Source organism: Numida meleagris, chromosome 1 (genome assembly GCF_002078875.1).
Source record: "Numida meleagris isolate 19003 breed g44 Domestic line chromosome 1, NumMel1.0, whole genome shotgun sequence".
In the NCBI taxonomy this organism is placed as follows: Eukaryota; Metazoa; Chordata; class Aves; order Galliformes; family Numididae; genus Numida; species Numida meleagris.
In genome coordinates this window covers 144,159,974-144,177,440 of record NC_034409.1, presented here as the reverse complement: position 1 = coordinate 144,177,440, position 17,467 = coordinate 144,159,974, and the positions used below count along the sequence as shown (strand labels likewise).

The following is a 17,467-nucleotide window of genomic DNA, read 5'->3' as shown; positions in this document are numbered from 1 at the left end:
ATTTATTAAAAGCTTTTTTTTTTTTTTTTTTGCTAAGAGATTTTTTTTAAAGTGCACCCAATCGTCATGATGAGAAATCACATATCTACGTAATTCTTTCCAACTTCAGTCGGTGACTTTGAGGAATCATAGAATGATGAAGGTTGGAAAAGACCTACAAGATCATCCAGTCCAACTGTCCACCTACCACCAGTATAACCCCACTAAACCACGTCCCTCAACACAACATCTAAACGTTCCTTGAACACCTCCAGGGTTGGTGACTCCACCACCTCCCTGGGCAGCCCATTCCAGTGCCTGGCCACTCTTTTGGAGAAGTAGTAGTTCCTAGCATCCAACCTGAAGACAGATTAAAAAGTGAAAAGAATAAGAGATTTTTTTCTGAAAATGCTTTTTTGTTGTTTTTTTTTGTCAATCCTAAATTATGCAGAGGTATACAAGGGAGGCACAGTGGCTCTGAAGTGTTAGATTTTTAGTGAGTTTTTGTTAACATGTGGTCTTTAGCTCCCATTTCACTGTATGCATTTTAGCCATACAAGTTATAGTACTGACAAATATTAAGAACTCATCTAGTTTTAATGATCTTTATCTTACGTATTGAAGGGCATTTTAATTGCTGTGTTTGTCTGGTTGAAGCTGGCTGAAAATTTTTAACAAAGCTGTTTTGCTGGAAGAAGAACTTGATTTTATGGGCACCACATGGTTTCAAGGAAGGTTGAAGAGGAAAAACAGAAGTTTTCTGTGCAAAATTTCCACTTACCTTTTTTAGCTTATGGTTCATTGGCTTTTTTACCCTCTGTTAGCTCATATGGTGTGTTGTACTGTTTCTAGATAATAGAAGAAGAGTCCGGGATCCAGGTCTTCAGGGCAACATCTTGCCCAACTACTGCTAGACTGAAAGTCAGACAGCTTCTGATTTATAAATATCAAAAACTTTGCACATTTTTTAGATTGATGCAAAAAAAAAAAAAAATCCACTCTTAATTCTCTGTTCATTTTTTTTCTTTCCATTTTTCTTCATCTGAACATTTTCTGTATTTGTTAACTCTGTTGATTGAACTGTTTTATGTGGAAGAATAGTGACACCCAGTGGTTAACTGTGTCCCGGGTTTCTCTCTTTTCAAACTGTACCTTTAAAAATTGTAGCGGAAAGAAAGAAATCGCTAAAAATGAGTCACTTAATAAATATATTTCTGACGATTGGGCTGCAATTATTTTCTTTTTATCAGGAAGCTGTGTGCCACTTTATACTATTTTAGTAATTGCTACAAAGCTTTTCATATTTGAACAGAATTTCTCCTAAACTCGGAAAAGGTATTATTGGGTAAAAAATACTTTATAATCATCTTTCTGAAAAGTTCATTGACTCTTGGATAAAATAGGCTAGAGTTTACACATTTTATCTTTACTATCATTTTTGGATGACAATTACTTAGTATTATCCAGTGATTATATAAATAACATATCGAGATTTTAGCTTACTGCTAACAATAGTATTTCTGTATAAAAACTGAGCTGTATTTCTTTTTTTTCCACAGGATTACATGAATTCTATTTCCTGCTTGTCCTAGCATACTTTGTAACTGCTTGCATATATGCACAGTCCCTATGGCAGACAATTAAGAAGCATGGACCAATGCATACTGTATTAAAGGTGCTCTCAATTGCATTATTGTTGCAGGCTGGTTCAGCTCTTGCCAACTACTTGCATTTCTCAAGGTATCTTTACTTTTGCTTTTAACGTTAAGACTTGAAGGGTATGCTGTTTTAAAGATTAGTACATGGTCTTTCCTGTGCTGATTCTGACAAAACTTAGGGCTGACTTTTTAGAAGTTGCCTAAGTATAGTTATAGAGAGAGCACAAACTTAAGCATCTTTAAGCTTACTTTAAAATATCTTTTATTCTGTTATCAGTTATTCCAAGGATGGAATAGGAGCACCTTTTTTGGGAAGTCTGGCAGAATGTGAGTATGCTTGTCTGCTGTTTTTTTACATATTCCTACACATTAATGTGTATAACGCATTAATGAATGTTCTTGTTTGACTGACTTATTATTCTGTACCGTATCACTGGATTTCTAACATGAAGTATTGAGAAACTTTTAAGTTGCTCTTCTGAAAAATGGGTCTTATTTTGAAAGTTAGTAGTAACTGTATTTGAAGCTCTGTAATTGCAGTCCATCCTACAAACACCTACGTACCTATCTCATGAATAAATCTTTCAATATATTGAAGAGTTTTGCAGAGTTTGCTTGATCCACTGAAGCTTTTGAGGGAACTATCACGTTTTATGGAGCGTGTCATTTCATTAGCAAATTTAACATTGATTATAATAAAAACATGTTTTACAGCACAAGTGATAAGATTAGAGTGGTGCAAAAAATACTTGAGTCGATGGTAACAAAGCATTTTTCACCGCTCTATATAGATTTCCTGAGTTCTCATGTGAACTGAATTCTTTTAACAACCCTACCCAAAATGCTAAAATGCACTAGTTTATTCTTGCAAGATTGTTTGGACTCTAACATTGCTCTTATTTATTTATTATTTATTTCTGCTCTGTGTACTTTCCATTTGGAGCATTTAATGATTCTTTCTGAGCTAATACATTGCCTTTTGATTGGTCTGGAGCACGCCAAGAAAGCAGCACTATGATAGTGAGATAGCACTGGAGAGTAACAACTTATATAGAAAAATATTTCCCTTCACAGAATTCATTCAGAAACTTGCAGTTGGAAATAACAGCCTCTTGATGGCACTTGGCTCCACAGTAATTTAAGCTCTTGTTTTAAAAAGTCGAGTTGGAAGTCTTTGTAGCCTCTTGAGCAACTGTGTTTTTAAATTTTCCCTCTTGCCTCCTGAAATGAAATTAAGTTGAGGCTATGAAAGTAGTCGTAACTCCTCTCCACTGAGGAATCTAGTGTTAACTATGCAACCAGAGCTGCAGAGAAAATAGCTGCATCTTCGATTTTCAGTGTATGTGTGTATGGATTGAAGAGGAAATCACAGGGAAGGTTACTAAGAATGAAATACTGCCTTTGAATCAATACCTGAATTTAAGTGACTCAGCTAAAAGGCTTTCCCTTTCATACTGTTTTTAAAATTTGTGGTTCCCAAAACAGTAAGAAAGCAGAAGGAAAAGTGGAAAGCTCCAGTGCCAATTACAATTCTGAAGGATAGCCGATAGCAAGTATAGTTCAGAGATGGAAGGTGTTACTATCTTTTTTTCCTGTATTAAAGCAGAAATCCTAGTTAAATGATCCCATTTTCATTAACTTTGCTGGGAGCAGAATTTCTTCTAGAAACCTGTTCAGATGCTACGCCAAGCAATTACTCGTTTCCCAGCGTTATTTAATCCTTACTATGTATAAAAACCTGACACTGTCTAACTCATCATCTGAGTTAATCATATAACCATATAAATCACATGAATAATTCTGGCATGTAAAAGCATCTCAAATAGCAATCTTTTAACTTCTGATAAGATCAAAATGCGCAGAGTCAAATAGCATTATTATAGCTGTTGAACAGCTGAAAAAGTTGTTCAGGCCAACTCCTGTTCATACCCCTGCCATCAGAGTGGTTCCAAAAAACGTTTATCAGTGTGGCGATAGGTGCTTTATAAGTGTATATGTATATATATTAAAAAAAAAGATGAAATCAGACAAAGTCGGTATCAGTTCAGTAGCATGTGACTTTGCACTGATCCTGGATACCATGGGATTGTCATTTTCCAAACTTTTCTTGAACATAAAGCCGCCTCTTACTTGTAGATAAGATGTATGCGGTGCCAAAGACTAAATGCCTGCACTGGATTTTTGTCTTAAACCATTTTGCCTGGGAACCCACTTGCATTGTTGCCACACTGAAGAGCAGAGGAATGTCTGTATCCAGGATGTGATTGAGAGATGATGTCTGGCTATAACTTACAGGGAAGGTTATCTTAAGGACTGAGAGAAAATAAAATGATTGAATGCCCTCTAGAGCATCCAGATTTATTCAGACGTTTCTCTAGCCTGGATTTGTAACACGGGTTTGGTATGCCTTGAGCTCCATAACAATTTTTCAGGCTGTTCCATGTCTAGCTAGCATTGTAAAATAATTCCAGGCTCATTTTGCCCCAAAATGCCAGTTCATTTTTTAAAAGTTTGCATCTACTAAAAGCTCTTGACAGTTGCTAAATAACAAAGGTGTCTGAAGATGTTAGAAGTGTATCAGCATATAAAGCATGAGAATACCAAATACATCCCAAGAGTAATATGTTAACGTTGAAATATTTTATATCTCTATTTTGCTAGCATTGCTGAGTTTCAGGGAAATACAGTAGCTGGTCTTCATTTGACACAAATCCCTTGTGTGTGCGCTAATCTGTGTACAGAAGCAGCATTTTCTATTGTATGTGGAAGTACATTTATTTTTTTATAATACATTCCAGCTGTTGCATAAAAATAGAAGTTTTCCTCTGTAATGTAGAAATACTGTTCTTTTATCTGATAACAGAAGTGGAAATGTCAAGTATGGAACTAATTTAAATGAACTGAAATACTAAGTGAATAAAAAGCATTGTTGTACATAGTGACCATCTCTAATTTCTGAAACAAAATTGAAATTTACATAAGAACTAATTTCTCAAGTTGCTTTTAGATCTCTGCTACACTAGTACTTTGAGCCAGTTTACACTGAAGTCTATACACCAGCTTTGAAATTGTCCAGTAAGTTTCAGTCAGAAATTTAGCAGCTCGATGATGCTTGTGGGTAGCTTCTAACTCAGGATTTTCTGTGATTCTATGAGCTCTGAAGCTTAACAATCACCCGGAAATATACTTTCAATTCTTTCTAATGTAAGGAGTACTTCAGCAAAGATGAAAAACAAATGGTTTAGTATGTTCTAGCTTGAAATTTTCCTTACTCACATACAGCTTCAAACATACATTAGAGACACTGATTAAGAATGTAGCTTTATGGAGTACGTGTTAATTGCTTCCAGACAGAGGAAAAAATAAAGTGTACGCAGTGAAAATGAAGCAAAGGGAGTCTGCGTTTAACAAAGTACAGACAGATTACTGCTCCAAACTAAGTTAGAGCTAGGGTTAGTCATTATATTTACCCTTTAAGTATCTGGCAGTGGAATTTGTCCCAAATATTTGTACTTTCTGTTGCAAGCTACACCTTCCTTAAAACAAAATGCAATTAATTTAGAAGTACAATGCCACTGTTTGATTTTTGAACAAAAGTATTGTGGAACAAAGAAAGGAGTTCATTTCATTGTGTTTCATATTTGCAGTATGATTAACATACATATGATTTTAGTCCACTGGCCTTTATAAGTCTGTTTATGCAGGTGGATTCCTGAGCCTAGACTTCTTTGACACAAGAGTAGAAATTGGAAGAATGTGGCACTGTGCCCATGTCATTGCAGAATTACAGCATAAGTAGAGGGAAGCTGGTAGTGGTCTGTTTGGTCATTTAAAAATGATCAAAATATCCACATTTTGTGGCAAAGCAACTTCAGCTAATCAAACTGTTAATGAAGATTATAAGTAAAGGTGATTCTGAGGCATAAATATCCATCCTTTGTGGGCGTACTGAATATTTCTCTTTGTTTTAGGAAAAAAAATGTATATTTTTTGTTGTGACTCTGTATGTTTTTCTTTTGTTTTTAATAGTGTGTGACATAGTCTCTCAGATACAAATGCTTTATTTGTTGTTGAGTCTGTGTATGGGTTGGACAATAGGCAGAATGAAGAAATCTCATAGCAGACCTCTTCAGTGGGATTCCACTCCAACATCTACTGGCATTGCTGTAGTAGTTGTTGTTACACAGGTTTGTATTTTACATTCATTCTTACACTGAAACATACAGTTGCTATTAAGTATGACAGAACTGTGAACCAAGTAATTTCAATATTTTATGGGAGTATCAAGACTGGAGGAAAAAAAAAAAAGCCCACAGCATAATGTGCACCCAGTAAGTCTAATGCGTAACAACAGTTCCTCTTTATTTTAACAGTTTAAAGTATAGCTCCACAGTATGTTTTTGTTCAGCAGTAAAACCACTAAAGAAGTTCCCACAGTTTTCCAAACTCCTGTTTCTATCAACTGTTCATGGTATTATACTGTAAACCAGATCAGTGGAATGATCTGAATGGGAAGGAAAAAAAATGATTTCGGCATGATTTTACCGATCTGATTTGCAGTGTGGTTCTATAAATAGCTGTAATCAGTACAGTTGCGTGGTTGTGAACTGTGGTGTTAGTGTTGACAACAAGAGGCATGGGAGGAAAGATGAAAGATTCTTATAGTTCTTTTTTTTGTCACCAAAAATATGAGACTGTGTCCTCATCTTAGAACCACTCAAATAGGATGTCTAATGGCCATTTCAGTCAGTATAAGGCAATTCTTTAAAGGTTCGTATGCAGGATTGTTCTTGAAAATATACAAATGATGTGACACATAACTTCATTCAAATGTTTTTCTATTAATATAAATTAGAAAGTCAAGTAAACCAGTAACTTAAAAGCAAATTGTAATGGAAATCATCCAACCCTGGTGGTGTCTTTTGTAAACAAATTTTTTTAAATCACAGCATAAAGACAAGAGAATCTGAAAGCCATTGAGAGTGAGAAGAACACGGAGAAACTGGAGACAGTAACGAGGAAGAGATCATACTAAAGATTTTATGCCATTTGAGTAATGTCTGTAATTAGTGCTGCTTCCAAACTAAATAAGTGGACTGCTAAAACATTAAGAGTAGCTGGGAGCTGACAGTATTCTTGCTAATTAAGAATATAAACCAAAGCCTATTAAGGTCAATGAGACTGTTGAAATTTAAAGATGGGTGTCAAAGTAAGGTGGAATGAACCTACCTAGCACCAGAAGTTTTACATACTGGTAGTAAAGACTTCTGAAGTATTTAATTTTATTCATGCCTCTCCTCTGGTACATACATATGGATGTGTTAATACTCTGTCACTTGAGACTGGGAAGTTTGTTGTTGTTTTTTTCCTTTGTACTATACATAGAAAGGGCACTTGGTATCATCAGCTTGATCTTTTTTTAGTTGTTAACTTGTAAAAATTGGGGCAAGCATCATACATACATGCTGCCCCGGTACTGGTCCATTGTATATATAGCATTGGCTATTGGAGCACTAATGGAGGGTTGGTTTAAAGTTTGGCTGTCTTACTTCTCACTGTGAGAGTGCATCTCTGCCACTTCTCCTGTCTCAGCTGAGCACGTCTGGTTTGGTAGGAGTCTTGTAGGAACAGAAAACAGATACCAGAGTATGTCATTGCCTGCGTGGTTCTCCTGTCCATTTCAGTGTCTGCTGTCTCCAGCAAAAGTTCTCTGACACCAAGAGTGTACTTAGCCTTTCTGGGGAGCGTGTTTTCCATCACATGTTCAGTACGTACAAATTTTTTTCTGACATATTTCTTCTCCTTATAAAAGAATGTAACTGTTGACCTCAGGGGAGCAGAACCTGCGCCATGTCGTCTCTATCTGTGACCTCAGCTCCTCATTCTCTGGATTAGTGTACTGTCTGTTGGTCTAGATTGATGTGGGTATTGGATCTGCTGTAACAGGGCAGTCAGTGATAGTGATCAGTGACCGCTTCTAATGATAAAAACATAATCTCCTTTCTGTCCTGCTCTTTCTCAGAAATTCTTTTGGGAGAGCCAGCTTCTTTCCATGCCAGAAACTGGATAGACCTGCACGTATAAGCAGAGATTTCTCAGGACTGCTATGGAGGATACTGGAAACCACATTTGTTACCTTAACACAGCAGATAGAGCTTGAACCATTTTTTATTGACATTCTACCGTTTTCCTACTACTAATTTACATTCCTCAGAAAGTTTTCAAGTTTTTTTGGGGGGTGGGTTGGTTGGGTGGTTTGTTGTTGTTTTCCGTCCTCTTTCCATTGATGCCGTTGATTCTTTGCTTTTATTCTTTCAAAAACACCAGCAATTTCCCAGGCTGTGTTTATGGGTTGCCATCAATGTAGAGTGGCCATTGTCTCCTTGTCAGCAAAATCTCATGTGATCTTTGTGGCTGCAAACAGGTAGCATCTCAAAAGAGGGGCAAGTCTACCATTCATCATCTCCCTTTCTCCTCTAACTTGTTCTTTTTTTTTTTCTCTCATATTCTGAACAAAAGATTCCCAGGCCACGCTGCTTTCATTAACTATTCCACACTTTCCTGCAGAGACGCAAACCTTGTTCATAACGTTTTACTGATAACAAGCCTTTCCCATCACATGGACCCAAGCAGTTTCAACTTTCAGGGCTGATCAGAGTGGAGGCAGTGATTACTGAAGGAAAGTTTATCACTTGGACCAAAATGCGTATAGAATCTTAGTGTATTAGAAGTCATGCTTCACAGAGGTCTTAGGTATGCGCCAAAGGTGCACTCAGGGTGAGCTCTGCCTATGACCTGAGATCTGAAACATTTGTTACTGTACCTAAGTTAATGACATTACGTACCCGTGTACTAGGCACTAGCGTTGCCTTGTTGCCACCTGATTTCCCTTTTGCTTCCCCCTTACCTTTATCTCTCAGCAATTATCTGTTCCATGCAAACCTGCTTTTACTAGAGATTGATATGCTATCTTGCTCTAAAGTCGTTGCTGGCATAGCAGGGGGGAGAAGGGGTTCTACTGTAATTGTTTCCTTCTGACAAAAGAGGTGACTGTTTGGTTCTTCCACATATTGATGTGGAGATCCAACTTGTACAACAGGAACTTCAAGATAATGTCCTTGGCAAACTTCATCTAGCTGTTTGAGGGAGACCAGTACTGGACAGTGGGTGGTGTCCTGTGACTGGTGTGTTACATAAACAAGGAGATGGTCTTTCTCCTTTAGTTTATGAAGGAGCAGTTGTGACTTTAATGCTGGACATAGGCTGTGCACTTACACAACTCATCCAGTTCTTCCATAAACAGCCTGAGCAGAGTTGTTCTGCTGGATAACAGTTAGGATATTCACTCCAATTTCTTCTCAGAGGTGAAACAATTCTGCTCAATGGTAACAACAACAAAATCTGATTTCGTCTTGAACGTGTTGGTATCTGTGTGTTTTTTTCATACTACAGCAAAGGGAGCAGATGTGTGCTTTTCTGTGGTCAAGGTGAGGGGCGTCAGGGCTTACTAACGTCATCTCAGGCATGGCCGTAGAGATTTTGACTTCAAAATCAAGTTTGTCTGTGAAAGGTCTCCCTTTACTGAGAGCACACTGCTTAATCCACTCTAGCTTACAAACACTCCGTAGCTCAGATTTCTACTTTATAGAATGCTGCATTTCTCCAGTGAGCAAGAATAGGTCTAGCTTGTAGTAAGAGCAGTGACAAATGTTTGGCTTCTCCAGGTTTCCTGTGTGTTGCACTTACAGTTCCATTTCTGCCTCTAATGCTTCTGCTTTCTAATTATTTTGGAATAGCCTAGTGAAATTTAATGAAGCTGAACTTCTGTGATCTTACACTGCTGTCACTGCATACAGTCTTTGTTCATCTGTGTTGTCTGCACAGCTTACATTCTTTAGAGGGCTAGTCCAGAGCGTAACATGCTGTCTGATGCTGTTTTCCTGTTAGGATTTGGACTTTGTTCTCATGATTGCTTTACTCCAGCTCTTTGTCATCTTCTCATGAAAGTGGCTTCCTTTGTTGATGTTACTTTTGGTGGTAGGTTAAGGATGATTCAAACCCTCATGAGCTCTATTCTTTAAGATTGAGATAGCTGTGGCATCTGCCTAAGATTTCTTCTTAAATTGATATCACACTGCATGTTCATGACAGGAAGATTCTATATATATGATTTTTCTGGAATTTTCTCAGTGTATGCCCAGTCCAGCGATACTAAAGTTGGAGTTCCCACGCATAAATGTCAAAAAATGAAATGCTTTGTACAAGACCGATGTTATTCTGTAACTGGTAGAATCCTTGATGTTTGCTGGGCGTATTCTACTTTATCTGAAATTCTACTTGACCTTCTGTGTTGGGAGTTCGTCAGTTTCATAGCAAAACTAGTGCTTTAGCCACAATTTTACCAAACACTGTGCTGTTTCTTAAGATTTCATGAGCCATTTAATCTTATTTCAGGCTTAATCTGTCAGAGGATTGTCAGTCAAGTAGTTTGATCATCTTGAGTTATTTGCTTGGAGTTGCCCAGAAAAGGTGTTTCAGCAGCAGTGTTTGAAGAACATTGGTCAGATTATTTACTAGTCATCAGTGATGTTTAAGACATGTGCTTTACACTTCTTACTCGCCTGTATTTCCATTTTCTATTCAGGTGGTTGAGAAGTGATTAAAACAGCAGCAGTCATGTTCACTGTGTCATAGTCTGAGTAAGGGAAGGAAGAAGTGAGAGAGTACTCTCAAAGCGTATTCTTAGCAAAAACAGTCTAGTCTCAACTGATGAGCCTTGAGGACACCCAACTTCGGAATGCACAGGTGTATTACACATTTAAAAGAAGAAGTTTGTATCAGTAACCTTTCTGTCTTTATAATATTAATGTAGTTAGAGAGCCTTTGAGTTTGTTCAGAAAGGAATCTGACTAATTTAGACTTCTAAATTGAGGCATACAGTGTCTCTTTCTGAAGGCCTTTAGAGCTACCTTGCTCATATAAATCAAATTTGACTACCTTTCTTCAGAAAGCCTGCTTTGTTAGACACCTGAAACCCGAGTGCAAGTTAGATGTCTGCAGTAGGTAGACTGGATTCCAGTGTATATTGAATTCTTAAAATGCCACTCAGCTGCTACGTGCTGCTGGGAGCCTAAATTTTATGGGTATTCTAATTTGTAATGTTAACAGTCCCAAACTCTTGAAAAGGTTTTATTCAGCAAGACCCAACTTTCATGCAACTCTGCAAGTAGGCACCTGCCTTCTATTCAGCTAAGACTCAGAAAGTAGGCTTTTCTTAATCTGTTTTTCCTTAGAGAATCTATCAGTATTCTTTCTCACACTGCTCCTCTAACACCGGATTCTACAGCAAGTGGATACAGTACTGTTTTTCTGAGAGTTAAGGTGGATTACTGTCTTGCATGTAGCTATCTGTTGGCTGGAGCATTTGTCCAGGTGTTGCAACAGCACTTGGAACCTGTGACGCTTCCTTTCATAGTCCCTAAGAGATTTCCAAGCCAGTTGCTTGCAGAGTCAGGCTCGCTCACTGTTTCTGACCTAGCTCATGTTGAATTCTTTTCTCCACAATGGCACAGCTTCAATAGGAGGGGTGGAGAGTGGCCCACCCAAGAACAGCCTATAGCCTGGCAGTTAGGGCACTCTCCAAGAAGGTGGGAGATGTGAGTTGGATTTCCTTTAGGCAAAGAAGGGAATTGTGGGAGATCCGAGTTCAACTTGGGTGAATGCTTGATCCTTCAGGCTATTGTATAAAAGGGGCAGCAGCACCACCCTCTTACTTCCCCATCTTTAAAAAGAAAAGTGAATCCTGTTAGGATTTTGAAAGAAAAGGCGTAGTCGCCTGCCTTTGAAACAAGCTTTACAGGTTGTGAATCCCAACTGGAAGCGGACACCTCCCTGTAGCTCTGTGGAATTGTTTCAGTGGGCTTCCTGCTGAGTAGGCTGACTGTTTAACTACGTTAATATTTTGGATCTTAGGCTAGAATGCTACGTTCCCTCTACCTAAGTTAGAGAAAACTGTAACTTGTCAAACTTTCTCCAAGTTATGAAATGCAAGCAATGAGACCCAGTTCCTGCCTTTCGAATTTGGAGTAATGCACAGTCCCAGAAAAGCAGTTCCGACCAGGGTTATTTGCTGTGTAACATGGCAGTCTCCAGCAAGCAGAGAAGAGCATGACCAGTTGTGCTGATAGTTTGATCTGTGATAGGAAAATTAATTGAAGTTTCATGTAAGATTGTTGCTTTCTAAATGTATGTTGCTGTTGTTCTTTTCCAGAGCTTTTTATTAATTTGGGAACAGTTTGAAGATACTAATCATCACAGCTACCACTCACACCATGGCTTAGCAAGTGGACTACTTATTGGCCTCAGAGTTTGCCTAGGTTTGTCACTGGCTGCTGGTCTTTACCAGATCATCACAGTGGAGAGAAGCACGCTGAAAAGGGAATTCTATATTACCTTTGCCAAAGTACGAGCTCCATCACGGAAACTGATTTCTTTCACTCTAAATGTAATTGTGGCATGCAGTTGACTGAAGCACTGAACTGTTTTCCTCCATAAGAAAGTTAATATTTAAGTGTCTGATTTGATTAAACTGCACCCTGTCATCATACTCTGAGTAGTCATTTTAATTTGACAAGGAGCATAGAGCTTTTCTAAACAGAAATCCCACCTTTCATTGTGTGGTTTTCATTCTGTTGATTGAAAATTAAACAATGGATTCATAAAAAAGACAGAAATGTAAATGCAGTTCCTTTAACTGTCATCTCTTTCTTCTTAGCTGGCGTATAGTTATTTTATAACTTACGCTCTTCTTTTCTTTCAGGCCTGCATTCTCTGGTTTCTGTGCCACCCATGTCTTGCAACCGTTTCTGTAATATTCAGAGAATATCAAAGGGAAAAGGTATGTACAGGCAAGATAAAAGAGATGGAATTTGAATAGTAGTTGTTCTTCATGTTCAGTGTTTGTTAGCAAACTCATGCTCTTAGGCTGTTAATCTTATGACCCCAAAGCAACTTGAAAAGTCTTAGTCACACAGCTCTTATTGATGCTAATGTGAGTCATATTTTACAAAGGCATACTGGGTTTGAATCATCTAAGGGTAATCGTTCCTAGACTAAGGGGGATGGGAAGATGGTTAAGTCAAAGGAAAATGTGGAGGGGGTGTTTCGTTTTATTGTTTGCTTGTTTGTTTTTTAATTAAAAGCACCTTGGGGGTTCTTTTAACAAAGCTAGTAGAAAGATAAATCAGTGGATTTTTTTTTTTGTTTGCTTTTTAGTCTTCATCATTTAAAAGCTTTATGTGGCTAAATAGGTCAGGGAGCCTGTAGCTGAACTGTATTCTGTAGATTAAGAGATCTCTCTAAACACGTAGTTTGGGTTGTGAGCTCTAAACGTTTAAAAACAAAGGTGGGCTTACTGGATTTCTCAATTGCTTAATGATATTGGGAACTAGAGATCCAGTGTGCGGAGCCTGCCATGTTCAGATGAAGCGCGCTTCTGTTCTCAGGTGATTGGCTACCTCAGACCAGGGTGGTTTGCTTCTTTACTTTATAGTTATAACCACCTTTGCATTTATATGCAAATATTTTCAGAAAACAAGCTTTTATTTGTGTGGGGAGCATAGAAAGGTGGAGAAAACATTCTACTAAAAATATACAACATTTATGAAATGCTGATTTAATGAAATACCGTGTTTGCTTTTTCTAAAGAAGAAATCCAGGGAGAAAATGAAACCTTATGTAGATCAACAAAAAAAATCTGTTAGTAGTTGCTTGATGAATACACCATTGCAGTAGGATCAGCAGTCTCTAGAGGTGGAATGAGTAAATAAAATGTTGCAGTATTTTGAGAGTTTGAGCTCACTGAAGGGAGACTGTAGTTGCTCTGCTCTTGGGTTTTTGAGGAAGTTTAACCATCATGTGCAGCTGGAGTTCCTACGTTATGATGTGTTTCCTCTTTTAAATACATTTAGATATAATAAAGAAATGCACGATCAATAAATACCATATTTGTGCAAGAAAAACATGTGTTTTAACAGGCTCTCTGTACCAAAGCTTAGACTTCTGTTTTCTCAGAAACAGTAGTTACCTTAATGGTTTTGATAAATACTGCCTTATGTGTCTCTAACAGACTAAGAGACTTGTGCTGAGAAGAGGTCTAAGTGAGACTGTTAAATCACTACCATCACAGCTTCGCGACTGTGCTAGTTCAGAGTGTTTTCAGGTTTTTTTTTTCCCTTCTGTTTGTTGTAAGAAGAGAATATCTAAACATCACCTCTGCTGTGGAACTGCATGGGTGGTGAATTGCAAGTCTGAAATTCCCTGGAACGGAGATCGCCAGAAGGGGTTATGTGACTTGCCTTAGGGCTATCTGCTGATTTGAAAACATCCAGGTGTGAGAGCGTGAATCTTGGACTTGAGCTTCACGTTCAAATCTCTTGTAACTGCAGCAGTGTATTAAAAGATTTAAAGTTAAGCTTCAAGCACTAGCTTCATAGCGTGCTAGTAGAGATTTATTTGGGTTTGTTTTTCACTTTTTCTCCTTCTCCTTTTTTTGTCTTTAGATTATTACCATAGGCGTTATCCTCTGTCAGTGCATCTCCATGGTTATCCTCTACAGACTTTTTCTCTCTCATAGTCTATATTGGGAAGTATCTTCACTGTCATCAGTGACATTGCCACTAACAGTATCCTCTGGACATAAAAGTCGACATCGCTTCTGAGATGTTTAGGAAGAATACATTATGTAAAAAATGTGCAATAATGATCTAAATATGCAGGTATTTTTGTCACAGGTATGTGATACATTGGTTTCACTGGAAGACTGGGTGACACTATCAGAGCATTTCACGGAACTTTGGTTTGACAAGGTCCTTAGGTTAATCTGTTAAAGTACTGTTGAGTGGAAAAATCCGTCATTTGAATGATTTCCTAAAAATGGTGTGTGTGTAGCATGTGGTGCTGAGCCATAGCACAGGAAACTGTAAGGAATCTTTCCCATTCACAGCCACAAAAAAATGTCGTTACTTTATTTATATCAATACCAAGTTTGAAAGTCTTATAAAATACAGTACTTAAAATGTCTACAAGCTCAAACAAGTCTGATATAGGCCAGTTGTGAAATTGATGTGATGCCTTACAATGAATACAAGTTTTTTTTGGTTTTGTTTTTTTGGGTTTTTTTTTTCATTCTTTAGGAAAAAAATGCATTTTATGTATAAGTATAAAAGAAAGGGAAACAAAAGAGGGAAAGTCCACTAAAAACGTATATAAAATGTTTACAGCTATCTACAGGAAACTTTCCTTTATTGTTGGTGTAAAATAAAGGCTTTTTTTGCAATTCCTGTTCATATTGGTTAGAGCTGTGGTGAGAATGGGAACAGAGTTTGTATTTTCCTTTTTTGAAGTAAATGTAACTAAAAATTTCACCTAGTAGTGAAGATCTAAGCAATATTTGAGGCTTAAGAAGATACAGCAACATAAAGGTAATTAAAACAGCAGGCTCACATCTTTTTTTTTTTTAAAAAAAAAAAAGAGAAAAAGGAATGGGTGATGTGGCACTAGAATTTTAATCCTGATATAATTCATTTCTCTTACATTGAGGATTCAATCATAATTAAGCCATATACACAGATTAAATTAACAGAAGCATTTCATATAAATGTTGGTTTCAGTCATCAACTACCCATGAATTCCTGCCCAAGGATACTTAATCAGGATTAAATTTTCTATGAATAATTGAAAAACAAAATACTCACTGGATTTGTTATAATCCATGTTGGCACTGAGTTCTAAGTAGTTGCCATCTTCCATCCATTGTAATAAAGCCATACTACTTTGTGATGCCCTAGCATTCAGAAAAACAGTGTAAATATATACTTTATTGAAGTGCCTATTTATTAAGTATGATTAGATCGTGCTGACATTTTCCTTCATAATAAGAACTTACCTATTACCATTGTGACTGCAGTCACTCTTGGATTTTCTTTAATTATTTGTCATATTTTAGCTTTCTTCCCATAAACATGCATCTCTTCGCAACACTGATTTTTATTTTCAGGTAAATTAACGTTCGTTTCTTCTTAATGGTATGCATCTAATTATGCCTCTATGAAAACGTGAAGACACCAGGGTTCTAGCTTCAAAACAGCCCTAACTTTTCATTCATGTTTGCTTCAGATGTGAGCATAGTTGAAACGTAAGTCTATTGCATTTCAGTTTAGAGGTGAAAGTAGACATTTGCCTTTGACTAAGGCAAAATGGCAACATGACAAAGTTGCTCATTAAATCATCTCCTTTCTTATTGTTTGTAATTCAGATCAAGAATGGCAGGTTGAGGCTGGAAAAGATGAGATATCATGATTTCACACAATCTTCAGAATGATTAAAAGATTAATTATTACATTCCTCTGATAACCACACAAAAATATTATTGGTTAAAACTTCAGTCTTTATTTCCCTGCTTATCTCTGTACTTTTCATCTTCTCAAGAAAAAAGCATCCTGTTTTTGATAAGTCTCCAATAATGCAGTAGAAGAGTTCTATCTGTCCTCATGTATAAGACATGAAATTCACATATAAAATAGAGTTTTCTGATAGACACAAGAGCTCCTTTATAGTTTATGATCAGTCATGATAAAAGTTTTAACCTATGCAGAAAAACTGCGTGTGACTTTCACAATAGACGCTCTGTTTTACTCTCCAGGAGTATTTTCTTGCTTCCTGTAGTAGCTCTGACTTCAATCCATCCGTATTAAAGTAAATGGCATCTTAATTTTCCCTTCTAAATACACCCTACAACAATTCGTAAAACACATTCAGAATTCATAGTTCATCAGGGTATAAATGTGAAGTATAAGATGTTGTCTCTTAGTCTTTTCTAGATTGCCCCGTAAATCAACAGGTAACATGATTCTTTTAGTCTCATGGTAAGCTGTACCACGGACATGCATTTCTGCTCGGTCCTATTAGCACTCTTTCCTAACTGTCATCCACAGATTTTAAGGTATTAAATCATTTAAGGTATTAAATCATTATGTATGCTGTAGCATTTAGGTCAGTATCACTATGATAATATTCAAGATGTCCATTAATGTGGTATATATCTGTGGGGATAGGGGGCCTGAAATCTTCAAATATGAGCTGTTTACAAAACTTCATGCTTACCTGTACTCTAGCTTGAAGCTTACTGCCTGTGGATCGTGCCTGAGGAATGGCTTGAATATGTGAAAGCCTGTCTCTTCTTCCTGACTCACGTCTTCCATGGGACCAGCTGATAAAACCTTGGTTTTTTTCATGCTTATTCACACAGTTACCCAATTTATCAATTTGGTTTCATAACCACCTCTTAGGAGAATAGCTTCCAGCCAAGCTTTTAGTCGTCTTCAGTAAGTGCACCCTGAACAACTCTCTGTTCGTAAAATGTGTTTCCATCACCCCAGCACCCCCCAAAAAAAAAAGTTTGTGTTGCAGAACTGCAGTTCTGGCGGAGATCTGAGCAACTCATACCCACCTCAGCTACGGGCCAAGTGACAGCAGTGGACAAAAGCACTCCTTTAGCACAGCCGTAGCCCCAGTGTGTCGAGGGCATGGTTTGTGCCAGCTGAAAGCGGCTGCCCACCCAGGGAGCTCTCAGCAGGAGGGCTGTAGCCGGGTTGCAGCCTGCCTGCTACCTCGCAGAGAGAAACATGCTCCGTGTAAAGGCAGCACTACCAGCTGCTGGCCGGGCTGAACGGCACTATTTAGTAGAGGTTGAATGGCAACTTCGTACTTGTTAGGGTTTGTGCGTTACATGGTTCTGTTAAAAATAAAGTTGCAGAGAAAGAGTGTACTAA

The 17,467-nt window shown here is 37.6% G+C and overlaps 1 protein-coding gene across 1 annotated transcript in view; it reads left to right on the top strand.

Moving 5' to 3' along the window:
- Nucleotides 1-17,467, top strand: part of GPR180 (G protein-coupled receptor 180) — a 24,797-nt gene extending 7,330 nt beyond the window's left edge. Inside the window, exons 4-9 of the mRNA XM_021416687.1 lie at nucleotides 1,539-1,719; nucleotides 1,915-1,964; nucleotides 5,667-5,824; nucleotides 11,908-12,099; nucleotides 12,457-12,534; nucleotides 14,198-17,467. Coding sequence (XP_021272362.1) covers nucleotides 1,539-1,719; nucleotides 1,915-1,964; nucleotides 5,667-5,824; nucleotides 11,908-12,099; nucleotides 12,457-12,534; nucleotides 14,198-14,356 — 818 coding nt within the window. The 3' untranslated portion in view covers nucleotides 14,357-17,467. The remainder of the gene's footprint in view (nucleotides 1-1,538; nucleotides 1,720-1,914; nucleotides 1,965-5,666; nucleotides 5,825-11,907; nucleotides 12,100-12,456; nucleotides 12,535-14,197) is intronic.